This window comes from Anarhichas minor, unplaced genomic scaffold (assembly GCF_050575085.1).
Source record: "Anarhichas minor isolate MPS153535 unplaced genomic scaffold, ASM5057508v1 ptg000040l, whole genome shotgun sequence".
In the NCBI taxonomy this organism is placed as follows: domain Eukaryota; kingdom Metazoa; phylum Chordata; class Actinopteri; order Perciformes; family Anarhichadidae; genus Anarhichas; species Anarhichas minor.
This window is the reverse complement of record NW_027466486.1, coordinates 8,570,861-8,589,427: the sequence shown is the minus strand read 5'-3', so window position 1 is coordinate 8,589,427 and position 18,567 is coordinate 8,570,861. Positions and strand designations below refer to the sequence as shown.

The window sequence follows — 18,567 nt, the reverse complement described above, 5'->3', positions numbered from 1 at the left end:
AAGAGTCTTAAATACCAGTTATACACAAACTTGAAAGCATCATGAAGGCACACATAATGTGGTGTAGGTAGTAAGGTGGGCCTCAATGATGTGAAAAGCAGATGTTTGTGTTGGCTCTTTCATCGGCGTTCCAGTGGCCCCTCGTCCCTGAGCCATTTCTGCTCTGCTGGGCCTGGCTGGGGTCCCCCCCCCTCTCTCTCTCTCTCTCTCTCTCTCTCTCTCTCTCTCTCTCTCTCCCCCCCTTCTGTTGCTTTCTTTCATCGGAGCATTTGGAAAACAACATTCACATGCTGTAATTCACACAGGCTTTTAATAGGACACGATGAGTGCATGATTGAAAGCTTCAGCAGTATTATTGGGTGGCGTGGAGGATGGAGCATGTCTGAGGCCGCACGGCTCTGCATTCGATGGCTTGTCTTGCATCAAAGCTGCTTCGGAGTACCAACAATTTGGTCATTTGCTATTTTGTTTTGTAAATATATTCAGAAGAGCAAAGCCTGTTCTTGTGTATGCATGTCGTATGCTGTGTTTGTTCATGATGATGTGTCTGCCAGATTTCAAGGTGCCCTTGCAGAGGAATGCAACAGACATTTCTCCGGAGTGGGGGTTGGCTCTGTTCTGTCTGTCGCTCAAAAAATCTGATTTATTGCTCTTTAGCTATCTGCAACTCCCAGGTTGCCTCTCTCGTTCACTACCACTCCAACGTTGTAAACTTTTCTTCTCGTGCTTCACCCCGTCGTCCCAGTGCGTCTCTTTGATTGGCGCAGTAGAGGAGTTAAATAGCGCTGAAAGTCTGAAAGAAGATGGATGGAGGGGACTGAAGGAGTGCAGAAGTGAGGGAGAGTGACTGGGTTTGGGTTGGTCGGTCTGGGTTTCATTAGCCTGTGGTGGGGCTCCACTGTGTTGGATGAATGGATGGGACTGTATGAGGGATCACTGGCACCTTGGGGTTAAAGGTTGAATGAAAACCATAGAGAAGTGTGTGTCCAGCATCTGTGTTTTGAATGGAAAATCAAACAATCCAAGGCGTTTAAATGGTGTTTAAAAACAGGGCATGTAGATAAGGGCTGAAATATAATCTGATCACGGGTCCATTATATGATCGGGTGTTTTTTTTGCACACAGTTAGTGACCAAACATGGATAAATGCCACATGTTGGCATCCCTTACAGCCAAGGAGCAACAGTTTGATGTGACTGATGTGATCTGATTTATTATATGAAAATAAATCAATAAATCATGGAAAGGTGATTCTTATTTTTATAGTTCGTTATGTCAGAAACATTTCAAGGTAATGCTTCCAAAAGACAATTTCTTGCTTGAAAAACTCCCTCTCCCACTGTTAATATACATTAATAATATATTATATATATATAAAATATAATACATTATACCCACTGTCGCTATCCCTGTTGCTCGCCCCACCTGCATGTATAAACCACCGTTGAATGCAACAGGTTCAGGCTCGTTCTGTTAAGGAAGTCGACGGTCATTCTGTGAAATAGGATTGGATGATACGGATAAAATCCTGTATCGGTCAGTCATCTTATATTGTGATGTATCGTGATGTCGTACATTTTCTGAAAATGCAACTAAATAACTGTTTTTGTTAATATTGTGAATTAAATACCTGACATCACTACTTTGGTACATAATATATAATACAATATGATGAATAAATAGCTCAATAAGTTGTCCACATTAAGTGGAAGAAAATAAGAAAAAAATGGTATTTATTTTCATATCACCCGAACCTACTGGGACATTAAATCACACATTAAGTAGGAGTGTAGAAAAAACATTCACAAAATAAATCCTGGATTGCTTTAACACTAGATATTCATGATGTTTGACATTGTGTGTGTGTGTGTGTGTGTGTGTGTGTGTGTGTGTGTGTGTGTGTGTGTGTGTGTGTGTGTGTGTGTGTGTGTGTGTGTGTGTGTGTGTGTGTGTGTGTGTGTGTGTGTGTGTGTGTGTGTGTGTGTGGTATTGTTTTGTCTAACTGTCCTACACACTGACGGGTTAACACAATTACCCCCATGTTGTGTTTGGCTCAGAAACTGTGCCTCCATTGCTGTCTCGGTGTTCATCCCTTGGTGCTTTTGCAACTTGTAGCTCAGCTTTGGCTGCTTTATTTCCCTGTGTGTGTGCTCGCATGGGCCAAAGCATGTGTGAGGGTGGGCAGTCTGAGGCCGAGGGGCACATGTTATTCGTTTAGTTTGGTTTTCATCAGCTCCCCTCTGTGTTCTGTTGTTTACACTCCCCCACTACTCTTTTCTTTGCTTTCCCCCTTATCTTTTTATCTCTCCTTTGTCTCTGAGTTCCTTTGCTGGTCTCTAAAATAGTCAATGTTTGTTTAGACATCATCTTTTTAATTCCAGGCTTGTTTCTTGAGTCTGGCTCATCTTTTGAGTCTCATTACTTTAATGCTGGAGAAAACAAAGTGGCCTGACGCTGTGTGGAAATTCCCCTTTGATGGCAGAGCCCCAAATCGAACAATTCTACTGTGTTCTCAAGAAGTATCATGTTTCTGACTCCATCACCATGGTCAAGAGCATTAGGAACTGGAGTAGCCTGACTGAAATCTCAACTTTGAGTATTTACGGCTTGAAGGTTTTTTTTATAAAACAGACTACAGTTTTCTGAGCTTGACACGACGGGTCTTATGACTGTAGGAGACGCAGCAATGACATATTTTTGTTAAACTTATGTTGAATAATCCTGAGGATTTGCCTAATGTTAGTCACATTCATATTCACCCAGGTTAGATCCACATTGTTTTAGGTGAATCCTTGGAAAGACGATGCAAGTAGCAAATAATCCCAGCGCTTCCTACACACTCACACTAGCCTACCTAATTTAAGGTTTATTAATTACTATCTTTCTCTTCTACAGTTCTACATTATCAGTGCATTTGTATTTTGGTGATTTCATGGAAATAGCCATTTTTGATCCAAAGTACACTTACTGTTATCAGGAATTTCATTTCCTTATCAACCCCATGACAGATCTCCTGCATGATGTTATTTCCGTTTCTTCTTGATCAGATTCCCATCAGGAACAGTTGTTGAGTAGCCAACAACTAAAAACATACTCATTGTCATTGTTCCTGCAGTGCCCGGGGAAAATGTTGTCAGACAAAACTCCTATTGCCAAACCAGTTCGTCAAGAACTGGTGGTTGTTAATGCTGCAGTTTGATTGACAGTTAGCCTTTTTAAACTGTTTGTGTCATCCTAATTGCTCCATAGCTGTAGTTTCCAGTGTTGCACTGCACAATGAAGATTATTGTCCTGTGTTGAATGTCTCACTGTTTGTTTTTTCAGCATCAGACGGTGTCTCTTCAGCCTCCTCCCAAGATAGAGGAAGTTCTGTACCACTACAAGGCCCTTCAAATTGAGACATACGGACCTCCAGTGCCTGAACTGGAGCAGCTGGGCAGATTCGGGTACAAACTTATTGACACACTCGCACATCGGCCACAGCCACTTACTATGAGTTTTTATTTTGACCTTTTAGATGAGCAGAGTTGTCAAGTTGAATGATAGAAAGAAAAACAATGGGTTCATAATTTCCTCAAAAGGTCTTTGGAAGTTCAATGGAAAGAATTATGTAATTTGGTGCCAAATAGGCTGTACGAATAATAGAGACACACTTCTGAGACTGTTGAGATTATTTGGTGATTAAACAGCTGTTGATTTCCAGTGAAGTTTCCTTGAAATAACTGATGCTTTTAAACCCAAGTAAATATTGAGTAAAAGTTAATTGTAATTAATTATTTGAAAATATACAGACTAAATACTGTCTCAATATTCCTCACAATTGACACCAAATTTAAAAGTTCTTTCCAAGGACCTACCTATCAATTTCCTTTCTTGGACATTTTAGGAATCTATGGGGCTGGTAATATAAGAAGTTTTGTAGTTCTCCACGTCGCTGCTGTAGTGTATTGGTGTTGGGTTAGAGAGTCGGTCTGCTTGGAAAGCCTGGCTCGTCTCATTTGACTCTCCTCTGATTAACTGGGAGAGTGAAAGCAAATGAAGAGGAGGAGGAGGAGGGCTGGGAGAGTGAGAGAGGGAGTAACAACCATCACCCTGCCACAAGCCACCACAGTGCCTCTGTAGGAGTGTCCATTAACACACACAGGAAGTGCTTTCCCCGACAGCCCCTTCGGGTCAATCAATCCACGACGCCATAGGTCCAGTCCTTGCCGAATGTAAGCTATCCATCAGACAGCCCAGCGCCCAGCCATCTGCACTGCAACTGGCTGGCACTGAAGCCTGCCCACACACCGAGAGCGGCCTGCTTTTATTGGGTGACGGGAGCAAAACGGGGTCATATTCTTTTTGGGCACATTGACTTTCAGCCCTGCTTCACCCTGACGATAACCTTCATTTGGCTGAGATGTGCAGATTTGTACATATTGTCAGCATGTTTAGGGAAAAGGGTTTTCTACTTTATTCTTCTTTATTCTTTAGACAAAAGCTGCTATTGACTTTTGTTGCACAATCACATTTACCTAATTGCCTGGAAAATCACGTACTTAAGGTGAAACTTTTTCCTTAAAGGTTTGTGTGTGAGTTTAAGCAGAATAACTGCTACTTATTTACATTATGCATTCAGTGAAGTGCTGAGGTCCTTCTTCTTTTGGCCGGGCTGATCAATATGCAGATGAAACACATCTCACAATTTTTGCCGCATGCTGGAGCTCAGAGGGGGGAGGAGGAGGGGGGGAGGGGGGGGGGGCTGGTGTCAGCAGTTCAGGGGTCCAGGAGGACCGATGCTGGAGAGAAAGGGCTCTGCCACAGAGATAAATGAGGTTCAGTTCAGTGAGGAACGCCAGTCCCACCGGTGCAGGCCGGAGGCAGCGACACAGTCAGGCTCATTCAGACAAACCACAACTCCCAAGATGCAATGTGCTGTTAAGTAAAAGCAAGGAATTGTGCTGACACTTGTGCGCAGTTGGCAGTTTGTGATTCAGCTAAGTTTGAGGTTTTGTGCATGCAAGCTCAGATGTACATAAACGATCAAGCTCGCACATACACATGCATCCAGACGGTGTCCCTTAAACCCGCTACACAGTTTGTGTCATACACACTCACTCTCACCCCTGTTATTGCAGTCCCAGCATTTTGGCAACAATAAAAGTTTTGTGATGTGGTAGAATGTCACCAGTGTGTGTGTGTGTGTGTGTGTGTGTGTGTGTGTGTGTGCAGCGGAGAGAGAATGCAGACAGCGTTGAGAGGGTGAATAGTGAGTCCCCAGTGTAGAGCCTTGGACTACAGCTCCAGTCCTATGACCTGTGAAGGGAATATGCTTGATTGTGCCAGGAGATATGGATGTACCTGAGCGTGGATGAGGTGAAAGGGGCTGTGAGGGGGCAGGTACTTATTTAAAAAACACGGCTGTTTGTCTTGGTCAAGGCCTACGGTGACAGCAGCACCGCTGGTGATTTGTCTTGGACACAGCCATCAAGAGAGACTGGAGAGTTGAGCTCGCACACCCCCCCTCCCTGGTGGCCCCGGGGCCTCTGGGGCTGGACTGTTGCACAGGATGTCCAGTCAACGCAGGGCTCACTGGAGCCGTATTTTCTTTTTTCTTATTTCAACTCATTCTTTTCTTTCACGCCGCTCCTTTCCCTCTGTCACAGTGTCTGTGTCTTTTTCGCCTTGTCTCTTTGCCCCCCAAAAGAACCGCAGGAGTGCTGCACTGCTGCCAGGAAAAAGATGGTCCACGCCTCTTTCACTGTCTCCCCCTCTCTGTCAGCTGTACCTGAATAAATATGGGCTGAGCTGAGCTCTTATATTAAAGACAGCTGCCTCAATACTGGAGCAGAGGAAAGGCTGCATGTTCAGGCTACAGGGGCCTCCAAAAGTGTCCATTCAGCGTCCACCTCAACATCAACCCCCCCTTCACACACTCGTACGTAACCAAACGCTCCTCCCCTGATGTGCATAGGTGCGTTTGATTTGCCACAGAGGATAGGACTCCTACTGTGTGAGCTTTCTATAATGGCAGTAAAGTGCTGTCCATCTCGTTGACTGGCACATACCCAGAACCATGCGTGAGCTATGAGAATTATGAGGAGGCTATGAATGTAAATATTATATATGTAATATTACAGCCTGTACCGCCATGGCTCCTTGCTTTTATGTTGAACAGTAAAAGCCTCTAATAAACAAAATCAAAGTGAAGTAAATACCGCTTTGTAGACGCAAACGGAAACATATGATGTTTACGTTGACACGGCTGTGATATGAATCCCAGCACACAGCAGCCAGAGACCGAAGCAGTAGCTGTTTTAACTCACGCGGACCCTGCGCCTGCTGACGGACAAAACCCAAATGGAAGCACTTGGATACATCAAAGATACACGGCACCAATTCAGTCCCGCCTGCATTATAGATAAAATAAGTGTGTTTTCCGTACATGAGGTCACATAGATGCATGCTGACCACCTGAAAGAAACGGTTACGTCCTATTTTAGTTTGTGTATGTAGATGAGCATCTGGGTCTGAGTTTTGTGCTCTACGAGAATACTTTTAAAGCTCTGACTGCGTAGGCGATGAAAGACAGACTGGGATCTTGGACAAGGACAAATCATATGGGGGGAAAAAAAGAGGGGAAAGAGAAATTGGCTGCAGAGCGTTGAAAAATTTGACTCAAACCTCAAGTGCTGACAATGAAAGCTAGCCAGAACAGTTGTTTGTGTTGGCACAGGTCGCCCTGAAATTAGCCCATCTCTTTCTGACAGAGGTTGCTCAATGTGCTTCGCCAAATGCCAGTGTGTATAATATTATGAAGTTTTGCCTCCTCCCCCGTGCGCATTGCTTTCTATAATTGGTGGAAAAAGTGAGGTTTTTCTGTTGGGAGCGTTTGTCAAGCATCCGTCGCTTGTCGGTGGGGTGAAGGGGAGCAGCTGAATGCGCAGAGTGTTTAGTCTGGAGCTGTTCTCCTGGGGTTACACTTCTCCGTACGAGGAAGTAGTCCTCAAAGCACTTTCTCTCACCAACTTGTGGCAAGCCGAGGGGTTAGATAGCGATTGACTTTTTTTTTTCATAAATACAAGAGGACAACGAATTGTTTTCTTCCTCTGGAAACTGCCCATCAAGTCTTCATTTAATGTCACTTTCTATGGACATATGTACATACACATGGACACACGGAAGAACCTAAAGTACTTGTGCACACGTTCATAGACCAGCTATGTTCAAAGTGTGCTTAAAGGACGCCGGCTCACTGTTCTGGTTGGGAGCCAAGGGTTAATGGGTCTCTGAGTGATGCTCTCCTCCTGCCTGTGTTCTTTAGCTTTCCAAGCATCCCTTGGCGTCTGCGTGTTTATGTGACTGGCGTGTATCTGTTTGTTTGTTTGTTTGTGTGTTGGCTTATACTGCATGTTAAGTGCTTTGGTGGGAGGGAGATATCAAGAATAGTCAGTGGTGCCATCACAGCCCTCAGTTCCTGGCATCCGGCTTTGCTAGCCTCTTCCCGCCTGGTTGGCCTGACTCCAGGTCTGAGCTCTCCATCTTTCCAGCTCTGGCCTAGCTGGCCAAGAGCACTTCCACTGACCCTGGACTTGGCTCACGGAGTTAGCAGGACCACTAGACATGCTCCATAGAGTACTCTTGAATCCATTTCTGCCATCACTAAATTGGAGTAAATGAGGTTTAAATAGCATAGTCATTCTTTCCTTCCCCTGCTTTCCCTTTTGACTCTGTGATGAAAGTGCAAGTCAGCCATCATATTCTTCTTTTTCACTCAATATGCAGAGAACAGCTTCTCCAGAGGAATTTCTATGAACGGCCATGAATAGCTTTTTCACGTATCCCAGGTTCTCTGATCCCTGCAGGGCGCATATCCTTCTGACGGGGCTGGAAGGGGAGGGGGAGGGGGATAGGGTCAGAGGTCACTGCCCACAGGGGACCTGAAGTTCAGCACCGGGACGTCAGACTGCCGAGACTGACGGGAGCAGAATGATGGCACCTTGGAGAGACGGGTCTCGTGTTCTTGGCCTCAAATAGTCATTCACTCGCACACTCTCTCTCTCACAAACACAGCGTTGATGCTTAAGTTATGAGCTGGAGACTGAGGCGCCGGTTAGCATGACCTCAGATGAACTCCCTCAAGAGCAGTCTGCTTTGATCTACTTTTACTACGATTAGATAATGTCTCGGGGCTCGTATTTTGCTTTCTTTCAGCCAAATTCAAATATTCTGTGACGTTTCCAAATGGTGCCATTTATGGAAAGAATTGTTTATTTGGCTCTTGCATAACACGAGGGGGCTTTGCCTCAAATACTCTGGTGTTTCGACCATAACCAAAGACCTAAAACTGAACTTGGTTGGTCAGATATCTGATATCCTACTGTCTTCCAATACTACACACTCATCGTCGCACATGCCATTGTCTTGTGTTACTAGATCCAGTATAGCCAGTAACTGTAGACTTCAACACAGTGCTTCTCTGACAATTTAAGTGTTTCCATAGCTTAGATCTAAAAGCTTGAAAGCAGCCGCGAGGCTCTCGGATTTATAATTTGCATAACCAAAAGAGAGTGCAGGCTCAATAAAACTGTGGAGGTTCAAGCCCTGCTATTTGACTTGCAAACCCGTCTGTGTCAACACGATGCTCCATCTTCATTCACGGCATACAGCCACCACCTTGCTTTTCATGCTCAGCTTCTTGTACAGTAGGTGCTTATTCTCTTCGTTGCTAACTAGATCAGAGACAGAGTGGAGGGTGGCCACCGTCCGACTCTCCACCAGCCCCCACCCAGGCCATTATCCTGTCTGTCTCAGTAAACAGACCATTAACAGACAGAGCTGGTGGAGGCCAGATCACTATTGTTTTCCCTCCCATAGATCTGTGCAAATATTGATCTTCTCTTTAAGTATGCTTCAAAATAAGCACGCGCTGTAGTTGACTGGAGGCTTTTTACTTGTGGGTGAGTCATTTCTGACCCAAAGAGCGGGTGGGAACAGAGGGAACATTACAGTATGATTGAGCATGATAGAGAAACATTTGTCTTGTGTGTATTCTGCTCATATGAAAGAGGTCTGCTTTTAGTGTTATTGTTTTCCCTCTGTGGGCTGTGTGCCAGACAGACCAGCAGTCTCCTCCCAAGATGAACCCAGGCCAGGCCAAACCAGGCCATTGCCAGCGAAGGAGACACCAGCGGACAGGGAACTCCGAGTATAACAGTGTTCTTGCCTCCAGGTTTATTTGTGTCACGGCCGAAAGGCGACAGTGTTGACCCCGTCACCCAGCATAGGGTGAGGTGATGTCTCCTGACTATTTTAACACACACACACTGATCGGTGGAGAGGTTTGCAACGCAGGTCGCATGCTTTCCAGGGTTGCATGCTTTGATTTTGAGCACGATGGTGCTCATGACTCTGTGCACACACCCCGTACCAACAGGCCTGCACTCTGTGCCTCTCTCCTGCTCTTCAACCCTGGGGCAAAGGGCCCGGCAATGTACAGGGGGATTAGCTGGCTCATTTTCCCCTCTTAAGAGCTGGAGAAAGAAAACACACTCCTGTCTTGTGGGGCTTGGCTGTGGGGACTTGCCACGCACACCTCATGGTAGGAGGTACTTCTCCACTATGATGTATGAATTATCGCCCTCCCCCTGCTGTACCTTTCCCTGTCTTTTTGTGTTCCTTCATCCCCCCCTTCTTTGCGCTTTTCCCATCTTTGCCTCTCCGCAGTGCTTGAGGTGCTTCAGTAACTGATACCTGTGGAGGCGACCCACCCCCCCGGGAAAAGTCTTTTCTTCCTCTTTGTATCGGCGCTCTATTCCCAGATTGTTACGTCTAACTGTCAAGGCTCCTCTGCTGTGTATGTATGTATAGGTGTGCCTTGTGCTAGCAGCCATTCACTGAACAGCATATGTTCTTCCATCTTTTACGGCGCCATTTGGCTAACGATGACACTGATGTCATGTCATTATCCTCCCTCTTCAGTCTGGTTTGCCCCCCCTCCCCTCCTTCCTCTAAGCTCTCCAGGGGGGCAGAGTTATCAAGTAGCAGCTCAGGAGACGAAAGAAAGAAAGATGCTCTCTGTATCAAGTGGCTAGCGGGATGTGTGATGCTTCTACAAGCCCCTCGGCTGCTGCGGTTAGGTGTGAGGCCGGTGGGCCAGCCAGTCAGCCAACCTCTACTGCCCCCATCAGGTCAGACGGAGGAGGTGCGGGGCCAATGCACGAGAGCCCTGGATGAGTCGAGACAGGTGACGCTTGGAGCAGGAAGTGAGGTTTGGGCACAAGAAGCACAACAGGCCTTTATCGTGGGCACCTCCACAGTGCTATCTGTGCAGAGACACAAAACAAGTCAACCACTTCGTCTTTATCACTGATACCAACAAGCTGCCTTCTTGAAGACAGCTCACAGATTGTCAGTCACTCCACATGAGAATGTATTTCTATTAGCGTTAATGTCAAGTGTCACCCAAAGCTTCTGTTCACACTCTAAACATGTTCTCCCCTTAACTAAGTGTTAGCTACACCCGCCTCCCTCACCTCCTCTCTTATGGGACGCAGACTCAGCCCGTCGATGGTGATGATAAGACACAGGATAATGGATAAGGGGTCTGTAGGCTCGTGAGGATATGATGTAACCGTATTGAGCCCCCCCTCAGACACACTCACAGACAACTTGAGATAATCGGATGGACAGTGGGTAGGCTAATGGCTGAGGATCTGTCTCACACACTCGCACGTCCCAGAGGAAGCTGCATTCAATGGAAAAGAGACTGACCTGTGACCTATGGTGATGAAAGACCTCTGTTGACAGATATAGTATACCTGTGAGAGTCCTCTGTGTTTGGCTTGTCTGCGGGGGTTTTGTTTCTAGACTGCAGCCTGGACCAATTCACACGTTCTCCACCGGTGGAGTTCTGCTCCATCTGTTCGCCGTCGGTACCGATACAAACAGCTCTACCCTTAGAAAAACATGTATTCACACACACGTGAATTGTGTATCCACACACACGGAGGCATAAGCTCACATCGCACATATACACAATGCGCTCAGTGTGCTGTGTCTCTCACAGGGGTACATTTTCTCTCAGGGTAGAGTGTAGGAAGGAGGGGCAGATGGGGCAGCAGTGCTGTGAGTGAAACCGGAGCTGCCTGAGGAATGCAGGGGGTGTTTTCGGAGGACTGGAGTGGAGTTTGGGGGGTAAAGGGGGGTTGACTTAAGGGGTAGGATGGGTGATTAGGGGGTGACAGCTGAGTGCTGACCCCTCTATAATGACAAATCATCTGGCAGGTGTGTGGCTCTGCACCCCCCTCCCCCACCCTCCTCCAGCCCCCATCAATTCCAGGCCAGGAATCCTCAACCGCTGCCGGAGCAGAGCGCTAAAGGAAGACTTCCGGACATTCGCACTGCCATCCAGAAGCCTTTCAGAAGTATGGGGCAGCCTCTGCTCAGATATAGCCCTCCTTGTGCTTGTCAGATGCCCTCTTTGTGCACGGAAACACACCAGTCTAAGCTCCTTCGCTTTGATAAACATAGCTAATGAGGCTTCAGTCCTTGGCACGGTCTCAGGTAGGGTAGGTTTTATTGATTTATCTTTGCAGATTTTTCCGTCCACTGTTGATTGAACAGAATACAGAGTTCATCTCTCCAACTGCCTGAAAGTCAGCGTACCCTGTTTGGGTCATGACTCATGCTAAAGACGAGCTGCATTCAAAACGCCTCTCATCATCTATGAAGTAAAAGCAAATGCTGATCCTGAATCAGTGAGGGTGCTGTGAAAGAAGCAGCCGGACTTATACATTACTCTCTTGATTCTTTCAGAAAATCCCATTCATACAGATGTTGCCTCATGTTTCTGTTGAAGGAGCCATTTTAGCTTGAGTTTGGCTTATTTTAACTATTAAGTCTTTATGTATGAAAGCAGCCAAACCACATACAGTAATTCTACAGTGAGCGCTGTTTAAGACTGATTCAGATTGCTCCATTGTCCCGTGCGTCTGCTCTGTGGTTTGTACGTTGATTAAGTGTCTGCTTGCTGAAATAACCATTGTAGCATTACAGGCCTCTTTTCTTTTCCATCAAGCCCGGGCTTCCACATCTCTTCTTAATCCAACTCGAGCCAACACATGGAGTCTAGACAAGAGGCCCAACGCAGCCCGCGCCTCCGTCTGATATCGGCTGTTTTCCCTCCAGAGTCCCAACCTCGCTGCTATTTCCCTAAAGAACCCAAACACCCTCCGTTCCGCTGCAGCGTCGTCGATCCAAACACAAAGAGGAGCCGCACATTCCCAGCTGGAAATCAAGCAGAACCCCACCGGAACATTTCGCCACTTATCTTTTCACTTTGAATTAGAGATGCGGCTGTGTGGCGTTTTCCAGTCAGCCGGGGTGGGGAATACTTTCGGGGTCCCGTCAGGAAAATCTCTGACCGTTATTAGCATTAGCAGGAGACATTGCCCAGGTATTCAGAGTTCCAGACCAAAGTGGAAAAATGCTGTTGGCCAACTTGGCTCTGAACAGTTCTGATCCACATGTTTTGTTTTTTTAATAAATGGGGTTACAGCAGATAGTATGAGTAATTTGAAAAATAATGCAAGCTCTTCATCATCTATTATGCTTTTGAGAATTAAAAAAAAAAGAATCTAAATTTGACACTTATGCTGAGATGTTCATCTTTGAAAAAGCATGTATCACTCCTTTCAGTGTGTAATGCTGATGGAAAACCCCTGTCATATTCCCTTGTGGCAATTTCAGTCTGACACGCACACTGTCATACTGTGTCATTCAGTTGTCTTCATCACCTGCACTCGTCTCCCCCCCCAAGCGACATAATGGGCCAGTCCAAAGTGACCCATATTTACCCAATAATACGAAGCTTTGAAAAGACCCATATCGAGTTTCAGCTAATGCTCCAGTGGGGCCCGGAGAGTGAAAGATGTTACCGGCCGACACGGCTTGGGTTTCACGGCCCTGCGAACAAAAGGCAGTCCAGTCCACAGAGAGAGAGGGGGAGAGAGGGGGGAGGGCATGGAGACTGAGAGTGCACACTGAAACAGTAGCGTCGGAGGGTCTCGAAGTGTGTGTGTGTATATGTGTATATGTGTGTATGTGTGTGTGAGAGTTGCATCTTGTTTTATGATTGAAGGAAGTGTAAAGAGTCCGCCTGTTTTTGTAGGCAAGTGTGCAGCAAATTTTGAATGCATTTCATGTTGTTGCACGTCTTAGGTTTTGCCAAGTACAGTCATGTGAAAAGAGTCGAGTTCATCTTTCAGCTTCCTCTACAGCCGGTCATGTGTATGTACATGTATGCGGCTGGCCTTTACAGGAAGATGCGGATACGGCCGCTGAGTTAATGGAGCAGAACTGAACTAACCTCGGGTGTTAGGGGTGAGTAGAGGGCAGACGGGGTTGGTTTAAGAGAAGAGGGTTTGTGATGATGATACCCAAAGGTGATTTCACCTCATATCCTCCCTCTTTTTACTTCCCACCCCTCCTTCTCTCTTTCTCTCTCTCTCTCTCTCTCTCCCCCCTCCCCCCCCTTAGGGGCAGGCAGGTATAAAGTTACACAGAGCTCTCAGCTTTCTTGGAAGGAATGACCACATGAGTAGCTTGGGGATTAGATTAGCAGGAAGAGCAGACTTAGCCGGGCTGTAAATAGCCCACTTTTTTCACCATTAGAAAGGCCCAGTACAATATAATCAATAGATAGCACTCATCCGATGCAGGAAGCCATATGAGAAGACCTCCCTCAAGTGCTCTGAAGGACAGGCTACAGCAGCTTGGGCCTAATGAAGTTATTATTAATCACTGGGCCTCCTGTTTTGAACTTGTGTGTTGTTTCTCTAGTGGGTGATGAGTGGCCTTTGTGTGCGAGACCTGATTGACATCTCTTGCTGCTCTTACTCTCACTTTCACTGTCTATTGTACGACAAGACGAGGGCATCTTGTGGGAATGTTTGACTTGTATGTGTTGGCATGCTAGCGAATATGTTTCAGCTTTTTTTTTTTTTTTTTTTAGGAAAGCAGCAATCATAAAACACCAAAGCAAAATATGATCTTTTGAGCGTGTAGTCTCACCAACACCTTATTTCTCCCTGTCCATCTCTTATGCATGCAAACACACACACACACACAGCCTCCCCACAGGTGTTGGGTTACTCTGTAAAGCAGCTAGAATGGGCACAGAAATCACAGAGGACTGTCTGTCCTCTTGATTCCCGTTTCACTTTGAAGTTTCTCCGGCTCACAGGAACAGGGGCCACAAAGCCAGACTCGTGTGAGGGCTTTAGCCCTCTCTGCCAGGATTCTGGTTTCTGCAGGGTGGGAGGTGTAGGGGGGGAGACAGTATTGACAGGCAAGGCTACGTGTTGTCTCAGTTGCTCGAGGACTTTGCTTTTTTAGCTTTGTAGTCAAGATGCTACAAGAGAGCAGTACAGAACATGTGTGCAGGTTTCTCCCCTAATGAACACTTTTTGACGGAACAAAACAGTGGAGGAAGGATTAGAGTGGGGACACAGGTCAATCCCCCCTTTAATTAAATTAACAGCTCGACTGTTTTTCTGTCTGTGCATGAATGTGAAAATAAACTGACTTTTGGCTTTCCTCAAGAACCTGAAAAGCGGCTTTGGCAGGATACATCTGTAAGCACTTAAAAAAATAAAAGACACCCATAATACTTTAATAGAGCCATGTTGGAGAGGCTTTTAGGCACAAGGTGATCCAGTGTTAGTGTATGGGTACGTCTGTCTTCGTTGATCTCATCAAAGGGTCGCGGAGAGCCAGAAAAAATAACTTCAAGTGTGGATTTAATGAAGAATAAACTTACACTCAAGTTACACTCACAGGAACTACTTTTTGAAAGCAGCTCTCGGGGCTTCCAGTCAGTCACGTTGTTTACAAAATACCTCACTGCTGTTACTGACCAGGGCTCTCTGTGTGTTCTCAGGTATCTGAACCACGTGCGGGCTGCCATGCCTCAGGACACAGCTGGAGGATACACCTCAGCTTTGGCATGTCATCGAGCTATTCAGGATGCTTTCAGTGGACTGTTCCCTCTGAAACGCTGAGCACATCCAGAGCAACAGCCACTGGTTAGAAATGTGACTAAAAGGACAATAAAAGCCACACCGCTACCACTACAGAGAGGGCAAAGGCTGCTGTGGTAGATTGTGCTATGATTGACTTTTGGTCAAGGTGTATATGATTTTTTTTTATATTTTGTGTTACTTTTATATTTAAATAAATCACACTGAAAAGCTCCATCATTTTTTTGATTTATTTTAAAAGTGAAACAAGACTCATGACCAAGCTCTGAATAATAGTTCTAATACATTCTAGTATGAACAAAAAGGAGTCATGTATTTAAGTAATGATGATTTCTTATGACAGGATGCAACGTCATCCGTTATAAAAACGTCAGTTAAACTCAGTTTGTGAAAAAGAAAAAAACTTAAAATTCTCAACTCAAATGTTTCCTTGGTGGGTCAATATTACGATTGTGTCGAATCTGTAGCTTCTTCACACTTCTGTCTCTTCGGAGCTGGTTCTGCTGAAGGCTCTGTGGAGGAACAAAATCGGTTTAGAATTTAACAGTGTAAAACTTTATTGTGGTCAGTACATTATAACATGCGAATGCAACAGCGACAGCGGGACTACGCTTACGGAATGGTTAAAAATAAAGACTATTTTCATTTTCACATACAGGTATTCTTTCTTTGTATGTGAAGTAGGTATTCACATACAAATAAATTGCCTTGGCATTATTATAGTAAAATATCCAAAAAGTGAAGCTCTTCAGTTTATTTTCATGCAAACTGAAATAATATATTTCTCACATTTGAGAAGCTGGAAACAGATAATTTTGGACATTTTTGCTTGAAAAATGACTCAAACAGTTGATCGATTACTAAAATAGTTGCCTTTTCTTTTTGGTAGATCGACTTTGTAAAATATAGTACAGAAAAATGATGCAGACTGATTAAACTTGAGTTTAAAGTTTCCTCTGCAATTATGTTTCCAGAGAGCTGCCACTGACTTCTACCATAAGTAGTATTCATGTTCACATTTTAATATCTACGTTATCATTAAATTCCTCACTGTTTTTTGGATCAACTCTCACCTGTGTGTTCATGATCACCGCTGAAGAGGACCTCTTTCGGGAGTGTGAAACTCACACACATCATATCTTTGTTGGGTGCTACATTACGCACAAAATGCACAGAGCACCGGTCCTTCAGGGGGAACCCGAGGCTGTGGGAAGCCCTCTCCGTCACATCCGCCTCAGGGTTGTCATCTTTAGAGAAGCCGTAGCAGTGCACTGTGGGTAGATTCTCATCACAGCAAGGCTGCTGGTGCAATAGGCCTCTGAATGCATCCAGGAAGTCCAGAGCCAAAGCAGGCAGGTTCATCACTACATGAACACTGGCTTTTCCCTCGAGCAGCGCGGGCAGCTCCTGCCTCACAGGCCCCCGGATGAACGCTCTGCCGTCCAGGTTAAAGGTTCTCACTTTCTTCTCCACCTTGTTGAGTTTGCAGTTGTGCTGCAGCCATCGGTGGGACTCGGGGTTGAGATCGTTGGCCAAGCAGTTTGCGCCTGAGCGGGCAGCCGGGACGGCGAAAGGTCCGACACCGGCAAACACATCAAACACGGTGTCGCCACGTTTCACGAGCTGCACCACGCGCTGGTGCTCTGTGCTCAGCCGGGGATTCCAGTAGACGTGAGAAAAATCAAACTCGTATGTCGCCCCGTTTTCTTTCACCTGCGGCACAGACCAAGATTGTATCAACCCTCAGTCCATGATCTGATTACATCTGAGAATTACTGCACAAATTGATCGTGCTATTTAAGAAAAAAATGTTAATCAACGTGAAATAATTGCACATTTGGGATTTAACCTACTTTGGCGACCATGTTCTCCTCTCCAGCTAGCATCTCCATCTTGAAGTTGCGGTAGGTGGAGTCAATCATGTTTGTCTTATTGACCACACAGGTAACACCGGGGTTTTTGTCCATGATGACTTGACCTACAATGGAAGCAGCCACGCAGTTAGCAGTGAATACGACTTCCTAACTCTTTTCTTTGTTAAACCCACGGTCCTTTAAGTCAGAAAATTACACATTTATAAGAATTTAAGCAGGAAACGAACCTTCACATGTAAAGTGTAAAAAGTTGCCTGAAAGTGTTGACGGTACTGATAAAATGTCAACGTTTCTTCCTCGTAAGAATTGATTGCTCACATGACAATAAGTCACAGTTGACGTTATTTGCTCATTTAAAAAGGAGCCTGATTAAAGCGACGCTTTGTGCATGAAAGTTGCATTGAGGCACTGAAGTGTGTGCTTCAGACTTGACTTGCTGAACATCTGTACTTTCCCCAGTAATAATTTTGAGAGCACACTAACAAATATCTCACTCACTTCTATATGGACATGGACAGGTAAAAAAATGAATGGAAAACCCTCAATGGACTGGAGAAACAACAAATACAGAGGCTTCCATTCATTAAATGGTTTGATCAGTATGAGAAAGGTGTGAATTACATGCTATTGTCTTCACTGTCGCATCTCAACACGACCGAACAGCTGTGGGGGATTTTAGAGCAACGTGTTAAGACAGCGCTCTCCTCAAAACCAAATTGAAGGACTATTTTCAGGAAGATAGAATTGTAAACTTCCAGAGACTTGTACACTCTATGACAAGGAGCCAAAATACACCTTCATATGGGTTGCTTCTCACCTATGAGGTTCTTGTATGGCAGCTGGTGGTCCCTCAGGTTCATGTGTGCGATGTGTCCCACCCGGCTGAACCCAGAAGTCACGTCCTGCCCCTGAGGGAGCACAGCCTCCAGCACTTCTTCACTCTTCAGGTTGTGATAGGTGAGTCGCAGCTCGTAGTACTGCAGCTCTTCAGCGACGCTGAATGACCTCAGAGCCTCGGCTTCGGCTTCACTGAAGGAGCTTGGAGAGGACACTCTGTGGGGGTCCAACAGGACTAAACGAAAGTCACTACTCTCCTCTTTATCTTGCACCACTCGGGGTACCCCTGGGCGCTGGATGGTCGCCTTTCTCAGGCTCTTTACCACCTTGTTTAAGACCCCAGTGGGCACCCGTAGCGCTGGGACAGTGATAGTCTGTGTGAAGGCCTCTTTGTCCAGAGAGGTCATACCCCGGACCTCTGGAGGGGCCCGGTAGAGTTTAGGCTCCATTATGGGGTTAACAGCAAAGCCAGAACAAACTGAGGCTGCAGGGCAGATGCTCCGGTGCGCAGCGGCAGCTTTTCGGTTTCCTTCAATTGGTATGGACGCAAAGACTCTGGAGAGGAGCCTGAAATGACAAACACGTTGCGGTTATGAAGCAGAAAATTAAAGAAAACACATCATAACTGTGAAGCGAGTGCTCGATTTAACAAAGCGAAGCAACTCTGTGTTAAATCAAAGGTAATTATGATGTTATGTTCGAGAAAATCCAGATTCAGAGCTCACCTCAACATCCTTCACTCGCAGGCATGCTTGATTAGCGTCATCGGTGGTCGACCAGCGCTGGCTCGTGATTGGTCAAACGAGCGAAGAGTCGCGCTCCGATTGGGCGGT

General features: G+C 45.8%; 2 protein-coding genes across 2 annotated transcripts in view; one reads left to right on the top strand and one right to left on the bottom strand.

Annotated features, from left to right (window-relative positions):
- The window catches only part of mnat1 (MNAT1 component of CDK activating kinase), a 30,690-nt gene extending 15,453 nt beyond the window's left edge, over positions 1 to 15,237 (top strand). Inside the window, exons 7-8 of the mRNA XM_076107607.1 lie at positions 3,325 to 3,446; positions 14,924 to 15,237. Of these exons, the coding sequence (XP_075963722.1) occupies positions 3,325 to 3,446; positions 14,924 to 15,044 (243 nt within the window). The 3' untranslated portion in view covers positions 15,045 to 15,237. The remainder of the gene's footprint in view (positions 1 to 3,324; positions 3,447 to 14,923) is intronic.
- A 2-nt stretch (positions 15,238 to 15,239) lies between these two features.
- trmt5 (tRNA methyltransferase 5) lies at positions 15,240 to 18,496 on the bottom strand. The gene is made up of 5 exons (XM_076107603.1): positions 18,460 to 18,496; positions 17,715 to 18,301; positions 16,877 to 17,001; positions 16,097 to 16,736; positions 15,240 to 15,535 (listed from the first exon to the last, which is right to left on the bottom strand). Exons 1-5 carry the CDS (start codon positions 18,465 to 18,467, stop codon positions 15,468 to 15,470), a joined length of 1,428 nt encoding a protein of 475 aa, XP_075963718.1. The 5' UTR covers positions 18,468 to 18,496; the 3' UTR covers positions 15,240 to 15,467.
- Between the last annotated feature and the right edge of the window lie 71 nt (positions 18,497 to 18,567).

What these genes read in the sequence shown, in the direction of transcription:
- trmt5 (XM_076107603.1), bottom strand. An exon ending in GCCATACAAGAACCTCATAG is followed by an intron (nt 17,002 to 17,714) that starts GTGAGAAGCAAC and finishes CTTCCATTGTAG; the next exon opens with GTCAAGTCATCATGGACAAA. An exon ending in AGGAGAACATGGTCGCCAAA is followed by an intron (nt 16,737 to 16,876) that starts GTAGGTTAAATC and finishes TCTGTGCCGCAG; the next exon opens with GTGAAAGAAAACGGGGCGAC.